General features: G+C 44.1%; 1 protein-coding gene across 1 annotated transcript; it reads right to left on the bottom strand.

The window, feature by feature from the left end:
• Positions 1-3,173: 3,173 nt before the first annotated feature.
• LOC144708521 (uncharacterized) lies at positions 3,174-7,339 on the bottom strand. The gene is made up of 3 exons (XM_078581893.1): positions 6,366-7,339; positions 3,704-3,779; positions 3,174-3,433 (listed from the first exon to the last, which is right to left on the bottom strand). Exons 1-3 carry the CDS (start codon positions 7,318-7,320, stop codon positions 3,310-3,312), a joined length of 1,155 nt encoding a protein of 384 aa, XP_078438019.1. The 5' UTR covers positions 7,321-7,339; the 3' UTR covers positions 3,174-3,309.
• Positions 7,340-10,937: the final 3,598 nt, after the last annotated feature.

Raw genomic sequence — 10,937 nt, 5'->3', positions numbered from 1 at the left:
TCATGAATCATGACACGTTGCCAAAGGCAGATCAACGACTGCCCCTTGATGTGACACGAAACACGTCCCTCGTTTTTAATTTCTTTTTTTCTCCTAGGCCTATATATATAGGCCATTGTTTCAAGAAACAGTTAGGCAAGTTTATTTCAAGAATTGAGTTGTCCTTCTCTTTTTGGAGTGCTTACCCCAACCCTAGCCTCCTTCTCCCTATCTCCAATCTCCACTGCCGCTATCGCCGTCGCGGCCTCGCCTCGCCGGTTTTCTCTCTGTTCTATCTTGTCGTCGCCACCCCACGCTACCCAGAACAGCCAGTCCTAGGCCGCCCAAGGCTACCCCCTAGGGCCGCCCAAGGCCGCCACCCCAAGCCGCCCAGGACCGCCAGCCCTAGGCCGCCAAGGATCGCCAGCCCTAGGCCGCCCAAGGCCGCCACCCTAGGCTGCCCCAGGCCGCCACCCCAGGCCGCCTAAGGCGACCACCCAGGCCGCCCAGGGCAGCCCACCCTAGGCCGCCAAAGGCCGCCACCCTAGGCCACCCAAGGCACCCAGCCTAGGCCGCCCAAGGCAGCCCGCCCTAGGCCGCCCAAGATAGCCTGCCCTAGACCGCCCAAGGCTACCGCCTAGGGACGCCCAAGGCCCCCGCCCCAGGCCACCCTAGGCAGCCGCCCCAGGCCGCCCAGGGCATCCTGCCCTAGACCTCCCAAGGCCGCCACCCCAAGAGGCCCAAGACCGCCCGCCTAGGCCGCCCAAGGCCGCCGCCTAGGGCCGCCCAAGGCCGTCGCTCCGAGCCGCCCAAGGCCATCGCTCCGGGCCACCTCAGGCTGCCAAGGCTGCCTGCCTAGGGCAACCCCAAGCCACCCAAGGCCGTCATCCTTGGGCCGCCCAAGGCGCACCATCCACACGGGTGCCCACGCATGCCTGCCCTGTCCGTGTCTGCTCTCGTCCATCTCGCTTTCTCTAGGGCCTTACTACACCCGGAAGGCCCAGACCCTCTCGTCTAGTGGGCCATTCAATGCCCCGATTCACCCATCCTCATCACGATCAGAACTCCCTACAACCTCTTCACGCATTACAGTGTTGAGGTACGGCTGAACTCTTTGGTGTTGACGTGTTCTTCGTCCAGTGTTCCACGAGAATTCTCCACCGCCTATAGATTTGATTTGATTTGGAACTCCCTAATATTCTCTCTATTGTGAGCTTCCCTCGTGACGTGAATTCGAGTATTGGATTTGGTGCATCGGCATCATCGCAGTAGTTGAAGATAGTACTCCCGCCCTCGATGAGGAACGGGACTACATCACCAGTATTTCATCGGTTTTATGTTTCGAATTTGACCGTGTGGATTTTGTGGTCTGTTTTATCCATTCCATCCAAAACTGTCCTGTATCTTCCCTTGTCGTTATCCAACCCAACCCCACAGTCGTCTTTCCCCTAGTTGTCCTACATCACATGTATGTATAATTCATATGCCCTAGACGAAGACACATGTGATATGAGATGACACATAGCGCTCCTAGTGATAGTTGAGACCAAACCTAAAATCCCTCAAAAAGTGACAAACTTAAGCGTGGTCTCCGTTGTTATAGACTTAGGAACCAAGTCCCTTCTAAGCTAGGTTGGTGGAGCATACTCCAGGCCTACTTCAGGAGGAACTAAAAACTAGTGTATGACACAAGGTCGACATAGAGGAACCGTGTAGTTTGGTGGCACATACTCTAGGATTACGCGCAAATCTATTTTTGACAAGTAATGACAGTATTGCTCAGACCAAACTTAGTGCTTGGTGGGGCTATACTCCAGGCCGTATGAGCGTTGGGGACCAAAATATGATTGGATACTGCAATTGGATGCAAGTCCCATGAGATGGGTGCTCAATGATATATATTATGATTGGTGAGGCTATACTCCAGGTCGTAGTATGTGTCTTGAGATTCTGATCCCCTCTAGGAGAATGCAGGTTTTCTCCCTATCCGTACACGTGAGGGTTGTATGGATTGATAAAGTATAGTCGGGGCCCTTTATTAATGAATATAACACCTGCTAAAACTTTCTAGGTCCTTCATTGACCTAATCTCTTATGAACACTCGTCGTCAAGTAGCCCATTAGATTGCATATATGATGCATCTCATTGAGAAGTTGATAATTATGATGCACTCATAGACTTGATGAGAGTCCTCAAGTCCAAAATGTTAGTTTATGTCCATACAAACAATGACGATGATGGTGATGAGATACCAGTAAAAGGTTGAAGCGAAGAGTTCAGTATGACATGGTTCAATGTTAACGCACCATCAATGAGCTGTTAGCTATTGAGGTAGCATGAATACAAAGAACATAAGGCCATGTAACACTATAAGATAGTTATTTGGATGTGCAATCCAAGAGTCAATTCAAGGCTAACATGGTCGAGGGATCTTCTGCATATGAGGATATGCAGAAGATGATTGAAATGATAAGGGACTGGTCTATTAGGAGAATGGTTCTCTGCTCAGTTATTGTTGATCTGGTCATTCAATTCCTTCATGACTCGAACTTAACTTGCTTAAGAATGTCAAAGGTGAACCTTTAGAAGGTAACATCCCGAGACGCCTTATTTTGTATGACCAATTGGAAGGTGTTCCGTGTTCTTGAGATGGAAAAAGAAACAAAGCATGTCAAGGTATCCCTATCACACATGGATATAAGCAGCAACAGATATTTACACTATGGTCTAAAAGATCACTAGAAGAGTAACTATACGTATTAACTCGTTAAGATTGCTCAGAGCAAGTCGAGGCATATGGATGTTTTAATTGCTTAACATGTGGAAGAAAGTTGAGAAAAAATAAACATAAAGTTGAGGTTACGAAGTATCATAAAGGTTACAATGATCACTATTTCGATAGTGAACCTCAATTTTCACTTTGGAGATATGGTGTCTTTCGAAGATAATCATGTTCCTACCATGAATAAGAACATCACACCTGTTATGAACAGATTAAGATATTCCCTAACAATTGAGAACAATAGTTGTTCCATTTATTTGACTGCTTTAGCAAGGATAGAAAGGGAATAATCATAGTGGATGATTCTTACCATTATCTCAAAGTGATGTTGCTCGTAACAAGAACAAGAACTATGTGAAGGAAGCTTGTCTTTATGAGCATATGTAATACTAGTGGGGAAGAGAGAGAAGAGAGAGGAAGCAGGGACGTACTCATCGTGGGAGATAAGAAAAAAATCTCATCTTCAGCCACTCAGACTAACCATACAGATCTGAAGCTCGTAGACAGACAACGGAGAAGGAAAAAAATGAAGGCTCTTTCGTTTGGATTACATGCCGGGGGTAGCATAGAAGATGGGTGACGGAGCATAGCTCACCTGGTCCATATGCAATAGTGTCGCCCATTCCTTCTTTGCATCCAAGCTTTTTAGCGCAGGCACCAATAGCGAAACTCTGTAATTCAGATCCCCCAAGAGAATTACACAATCAAGGATTATATATTGGGGTACTTGATGGACACACGGAAAAAGATAGAAGAAATACAGTGCCATAGATTTTTTATTGCTATCATGCCTGAGTTTTGATCTTGAGTGGGCTCAAATGGAAAAAAGAGCCGAACTGTTCCAGATCCAAAGTTTTTTGGGCACGGTGTTGTCTTTATTTTTAGCATATGCAGATAAAGCTCCATCATATCAACAACCATTGTTTGAATTGAAATCTTACTCTTTGTCGTTCTCCTTTCCCAAGCACTTGTGCCAGACAGTTCGCGGAATGTGCCAACTTCTTTGTTTCGTTTGGACTGCATAAAGGGAAGTACGTTAAACTGATGAACCTCAACACTGATGATTAAAGAGTTCTTCAAAGAATTTATGATAGAATAGAAACGCAATTTTTTATGGAGGCAGAATAAATGTTTTGACAGAGTATCAAAATTCAACAACATCTGCCGTTGATCCTTTTTCAGCAGAAAATAGATTCAATCAGAGAGAAAAATTGGATTTCTAAATCCTAGGCGATCGTAGGGCAAGAGAACGCGGCTGGGCGTGGTTGAAATCGGATATAAATTTCAAGAATTCGGAAAATCCGCTGATTGAAGTTAGTCTACCGAAGTTTGATAAGATGAAATGATCAAAATTTCAAAAATGCTCGATTGGGATATAGATGAAATGATCGGGAGACTGATATTCTTGAAAATTGTGATCTCAATTCTGATCAATTTCGATTTTGATTTAGACTGAGACTGAGATCTTGAAATTGACTTAGATCAGAATCTCTATCTCAGTCAACTTCCGATCAGAATTTTAGATCTCGATTTCTGATCGAAATAAGACATGATTGAAATTCACTGAAAATCTCGATCTCAGTCAATTTCATAAATTCTGAGATCTAGATCATATGTCCTATTTTGAAATCATAGGATTCTGAGATCGAGATCATATGAGATCGAGATCTAGATTCTGACATCAAAATTTCAAAATAGATTGATAAAACGTCGGCAGTTTCATCAATTTCAGCCAATTTCGAGATTGAGATTCTGATCTCAGCCAATCCCCCGATCTCAGTCAGAGTCTGACATCAAATCTAAATTGACCAGAATTGAGATCAGAATTTTTTAAGTTGACTGAGATCTAGATTCTTGATCAATTTCGAGATCGATCTCCTGATCGATTGAAATTGATTGATGAAGAGATCGAACTTTATTGACGAAGAGATCAAATTTGAGAGAATATCAATATTGACTGAGATTGCGAGACTGAGATCTCAGACTCCCGATCAGAATTTAGAATTGATGAAAAAATTCTGATCGATGGAGAACTTCAATATCCGTCGATCAGGTTTTCTTGATCTCTTCATCTTTGACAAAAAACCTTATTCTATCAATTCTGATCTATTCTTTCCTTGTGATTCCGGAAAACTGAACGATCATCTGTTTGGATTCTTGGTTCCTTCAACATTCCTTGTGTGGATCGATTATGGAACATTGGATGCAGTTGCATGGAGAAAGAACCAGGATATATTTTAGCAAAACTGATAGGCCAACTCGGTTGATTGGATCTTCAAATGAGCTTCTCGTCTATGCAGTTTACAGAACTCCAACGACATATTGGGATTCTTTCTGATAAAAAGAAAAAACTGAAAAAAATTTTAAACTGGCTGGTCTGGGTCAATCATTGAATCTTAGACCTTCATCTTCCCTTAAGATATTGTTCTGTTATCTTCTTCTGCTTCATTAGAACATATGAAACTGACCGAACTGAAGATTTCCACCAAGAAAATTCTGATAACTTTTTTCAAATAATGATGTTAAAATCATCACCTTCCCATCTTTCAGAAGCATCAGCTTTGAATCTCCTTGTAAAGAATATGATTTGTATTGTTGGAATGGTTGGAGATGCGTCGGAGTAAATAATCTCGTTTAGAAGTTTTGATTTATACAAACAGATAACTGAGAAAACCAGGGCCAGATATATTTCTTGAAGAAAATCCAGTTCATTAATGAATGTGGAAGAATCATGAGAGCGCGGGGAATGTCTTATGAAAGGGATCTTGGAAGCTTTATCGTTCCACATCACCAGGAGACCAAGGGAAGCAAAGAAACCCAATCCTCGGCAAAGCAAACCTAATGCCTCATACTGCCCACCAAATCCAATACCCAATCAAAAACACTCAGCAAAAGAAGAGGATTTCGACATAGAACACAAACTTACTTCGATGTCCATCGATCAGAATTTTTCTCAATCTCTTCATCTTTGATGAAAAGATGAAAAGATAAAAATAAAAATTGATCGAAATAGGACATAGAATGAATGTTCACCTTTTGCTTGAAGTAACTGTCGATGAAATAGGACTTCTCGATCGAAAAAAATTGTCGGAGACGAAACCATTCTCAACCGTTTCTCGATCTCTCTCTCTCTTTGATGCTGGACGTCGTAAAGACGTCGTCCGGGTGTCACCGAGGGTATGAGCTCGGTTTCAAATCGGTAACTCGTTGGGCTACGTCGACCAACGTCGTCCGAGGGGTGGCTAGTGACAGGTATGAAAGATGACATGAGTGATGAGGTCCTACGTGTTGTACATGCGTGCGCCGACGAGCACTGGTTCCTGTTCCAGAGAAGTGACAGGATCACTTTGAGTGAGGTCAGACGGACCTCCTGAACCTCGCCCGAGAGGGTCGAGGGTGAGTACGTCGCTGAACGGAGAAATCCCGCTGTAATGCTCACACGCGTCGGGGAACCCGACTTGTACCGGGCAGGTAAGACTCTCGTGCAATTTCGTCGTTTTCTCAACCTGTCTCACTCTCACCTATCTAATTCGAGCGCGGAGGAGGAAAATCGAAAGTATACTAAAGGACGTAAGAGACATAAAGGAGCAGGTTCGGGAGTACCTTTGTCGCGCTGGCGATGATTATCTTGGTCAAGAGATCTGGAGGGTTCCGTTGGTCGATGACGCCGATGGCGGTCGGGTGTGGGGCAGAGCCAATGGTGGCAGGGCAACGAGAAGTGGGGGTGATGGCGCTTGCGAGCAGAACCCCGAGTTGAGGCCTCAGGTTGGGCGAGGTGTCGGGGCGAGAGGGCGCACCGGGTATGCTGGGCAGCAAGCGCACCGCGCGGTGCGTGCGCGTAGATGGGCGACGCAGGCGGTGCAGTGCGCGGGTGGGCATGCCCACGTGAACAAATGCGGATCCCTAGCGGCCGAGCGCGCAATGGAGAGCGCTCGGGCGGGCTCGGCGTGCGACCAGAGCGCGCGCGGAGGGGCCCAGCGCACGACAGTAACACACACGGGCAGCGAGAAGCCCTAGCGGGTGTGGAGTCATCCAGAAGGCAGATGGTCGGCGGCGGCAGGGTGGAGTTCGAGACCGGCCGCAAGGAGAGCACGGACGGGCGGAGGAGGACGTCGCCGGCGGGACTGGACGGCGGTGTCAAATTGCAACAGCGGCGGTCGTAGGCGACGTCGTAGCAGGGGCGCGCGCGGCCGAGTGTGCAGGCGGACGACCGGCCGAAAGGGGAGCTGAACCGGCGGTTGGCGGCGGGATGTAAGGTACGGCGGTGGTGCAGAGAGATGTGGCGGAGGAGGCGATGTCGGAGCCGGGGCGGTCTGGCAGGGCGAGCTTGGCCGACGGCGGCGCGTTTCTTCGGCGGCGGCGAAGTCTGATGGCGGCGGTGGAGTAGACGATGGCGGCGATGACGTGGGCGGTGGCAGCGACCAGGCAGCACGCGAGCGGCCTGTTCTCTCTTTCTCCCTCCTTTCTTCTTCTTCTTCTTCTTCTTCTTCTTCTTCTTCTTCTTATTCTTCCTTTCTTCTTCTTCCTTCCTCTCACGAAATGACTTTGCAAATTCCATGCGATAAACTTCCAAATTCAAGAGTGACTGTCTTGGGCGCCCACCCCCTCCTTATATAGGATGGGTGAAGATGGGCCCCCTTTAAACAACAAACAAAGAAAGAGAAAAAGGAAGATAAAGGGGAGAATGAGGCTAGTCAAGCCCATGGGGGGGCAAGACGTCCTCATATGGGCTCTTCCCCTCGCTACACGACAATAAGGGAAACGGCGATGACAAAAGAAAATGAAAAGAGAACAAAAATAAATGGATAAGTGGGATGCTCCGACGATGAGGTGGTGCGTGCGTCATGCCGAATATCTGAACTCGGGGTCGCGCGTTGCTGTGGCGGCTCGTCGTGTCGGCTGGACACGTGTCAGTGGCAGGCTCGATGATGATGCTGGCTCCTCGTGTGACGGCTTGACGGTCTCGGGCGGTGCCGCGCCATCACTCTTCTCTCTCACTCTCTCTCTTCTCTCTCACTCTCACTCTTCTCTCAGCCAATCAGAGGCCAAAAGCGCACATGTATTCCTATTATAGTAGTATAGATTGTCAAAAGGTACAGAATCTTAGATGCATAGGATGCATAATTAGAGCATTTAATTTTGAATCATATGCAAAATGCTAATTGTACCTTTTCGGTAAAGTACCTATGTCTTCAAACTTATGGAGTGAAGAACATGTCAATGAGTTTTTGAAATTGATACATGCGGATGTACATTTCTACATACCTGAAGGAGTATAAAAACTTTTTGATATGATCGAAGATAATAATACTTGAGTATGGAGTTAACGTAGTGCATGCATGAAGATGTAACCTATCCCAACTCAATCATCCACTTGTGAGATTAATGATTCATCAAAGACAAAGATTTACTCTATGTTGGACATGGTGGAGTTCACGAGGAGCAACTTAATACTTCTAGTGAACCCACGTGTATATGTGCGCATTTAAATTGAATAAATGTTGAACCTGTTACCTATTTAATATGTGAATTCTGTTTCATAAGAGCTGTGGAAAGAGAATGAAGCCTAAGTCTACAAATGGGAAGTCTAGCCCATAAGATGAGGCTTGACTCAGATATGATGGGGTTGAGGACTAAAAAATATGGATTTTATGGATATCCAAATTAGAAATTTTGGATACTTCTTTTACCATCCTATGAAACAAAAGTGTTTTGTTGACTAAGGATTATCTTGTTGTAAGACATATCTTCTACCAGAAGATAATGGGACCAAAGTAGTCTCGGAAGGAATTCCTGATCCATAAATATCATAACCTCATTGGATGAGGAGACAGTCCTATACTTGTTCAGAAGTATACCAACGAGGTTCGTATGTTTGGTAAAAGTGACTAGATAACTAGATCCTAATGTTGGACATCGTGATTTTGAGTTAATGTCATAACACTCTACCTAAGAGATGGTGATCTCTAACATATGAAGAGGCTATTCTAACGTTTGGAATGAATGAGAACATATGGATTCTGGAATTTGGTCCACACATCTCAACTAAGTTTTGAACTTGGTCGAGACTCTAAAGGGTATTGTATGCATAATGAGTAAATAATCTTTTGATAAAAATTAGGTGCTGATGGAGGGATTGAAATTGTTCAAAGCAAAAGTTCATGGATTAAGGATTCGCACTAGCTGTTATGATACAGTTTAGAGAATCGTTCTCGCCATAGATGGACACTATGATTACGAATCAAGAAATGGATGAAGGTGGATATGATACAACCTAAAAATTATACATCAAAGTGTGCAATCTGCCAGAATCCAACTATGGATTGAAGGAGACATTCTGAACTTAGAATATGAGTTTTGGTAGAGTGATCATATCTCATGTCTTCATTGAGAATGAAGAACCAGCCATGCGAGTATAAATGATGACTAGTGGGAGTACAATACAATCATAATTATCATATTCTTTGTGTAGAGTACATTCTACTCATCGAGAATGATGCAGGAGTGTTATACTCTATAAAAGAATGACTGCCAAATATCTTCTCCATACAAGGATTATTGAGAAGTAACCTATGTATTGAGAATACTGATCTATAGAGATGGGTCAATAAGGTCACTACTCTTCAAATCCATAAACATAGATATCATCTCCAAAAGGAGTTTTGAGATAGGGAACTCTGAGAGAGGTTTATTGCGTCGTGATAATGAAATTAATCAAGCACATCATTCTGTGTGAAATACCTAAAGCGGCTTAAGCTCTAATAGTTATGAGCACTAAAACAATATGATATGTGTTTTGGATGTCTTGAAAAGACAAAAGGAAATATTGAGTTCATGGAGAAGATACGTTGAAACTCAAGGGCTACATAAATTGAGTTTTCAATGAGATTCAAATGATATAAAGTCCACATTTGAAGTTATGTTTTGTTGTATGAAAGTATAACCTATTGGAAGGTTTCCAAGTAGGTCAACTTAAAACTTAACGACGCAAGTGGAATACATTTTTCTAGTTGATGTTTCCACAGGAATAAAGAGTGATCAAAATGTTCATCACTAACCATGTATTTGTGTTTGATCATAAACCCTATTCCATTGTTGTGTGACACTAATGGTGCTATTGCACGAGTGAAATAGTCTAGGTCTCATCTGAAGTTCAAGAACTTCTTAAGGCACTTCACTTGATTAGGAAGATCATCTTTAGTAGGAGATTACATAATGGAAGTGTTCCATTGACCGATATTATAGCAGATCCATAAACGCAGCCATTGGCTCCATGTATCTTGAGTATCACTCGTAAACAAAGGGTTTGTTCAATAAGAGTGACTGGCTTTTGTCCAAGTCGGAGATTGATGGAAATATATGTGGCCAGCAAGCCAATCACACATTCCACATCTCATTCTATGTTCATTAATAAAATATATTCATTATAGTGCACGTGTAATGCGTATAATGAAGTCCATGAATACATGATCAGAATTAGTGAATTATGCTAAGATCATAAAACAGAGATCACTAGTCTTTAAGCATGTGTTCTAAATATTCCTATTCAAAGGATACGCGAGAAGGACATCGAAGTATCCGGATAAAATAGCACTACTTAGCCTCACTCATATGATGAGTATGGCCGGTCCCGTAGCCATTAGTGTGGAGACACTAAGGATAGATAGTGGGTGCTCTTTAGTGGAAAGAGTTCACTGAATTGATCCGTACGAATCCCTGAATGGTATTATACCAAATTATCCATGAGGTTGATTCACGTCACGGTTGTGTAAGTGGACCTTAGACCTGAGACACCAAAGGCGTCTTGTGGATGGACGACTATAATCATGGGATTCTAAACGGTCTTAGTTTGGGTGCATCAATAAGTACACGAAGGCGATTGAGTGGTCAAGCTGGGATCGTCCACCCTCATTATAATAGATGACGGCTCAAGGAAGACAATGCAACGAAGTCCTTGGCCAAGGCAGTGAAATATCAGAGAAGAGTTCTCCGATGATTTCCAAATGCATTAGTACTATGTCGGATGACCGATTAGGGTTTGACAGTTAACCATACCCTAAATCGTCCAAGGACCATCAAGTGGATGAGGTATTATACGTACACGGTAACCGATGATGAACAGGTTCCCTGAGTGAGTCGATACACACTCCTTTCTATCTTGTAGGACACGAGGTG

Source organism: Wolffia australiana, chromosome 10 (genome assembly GCF_029677425.1).
Source record: "Wolffia australiana isolate 7733 chromosome 10, ASM2967742v1".
NCBI classification, from domain to species: Eukaryota; Viridiplantae; Streptophyta; class Magnoliopsida; order Alismatales; family Araceae; genus Wolffia; species Wolffia australiana.
Note: the sequence above shows the minus strand (reverse complement) of the source record. Positions and strands in the feature narration are given on the sequence as shown.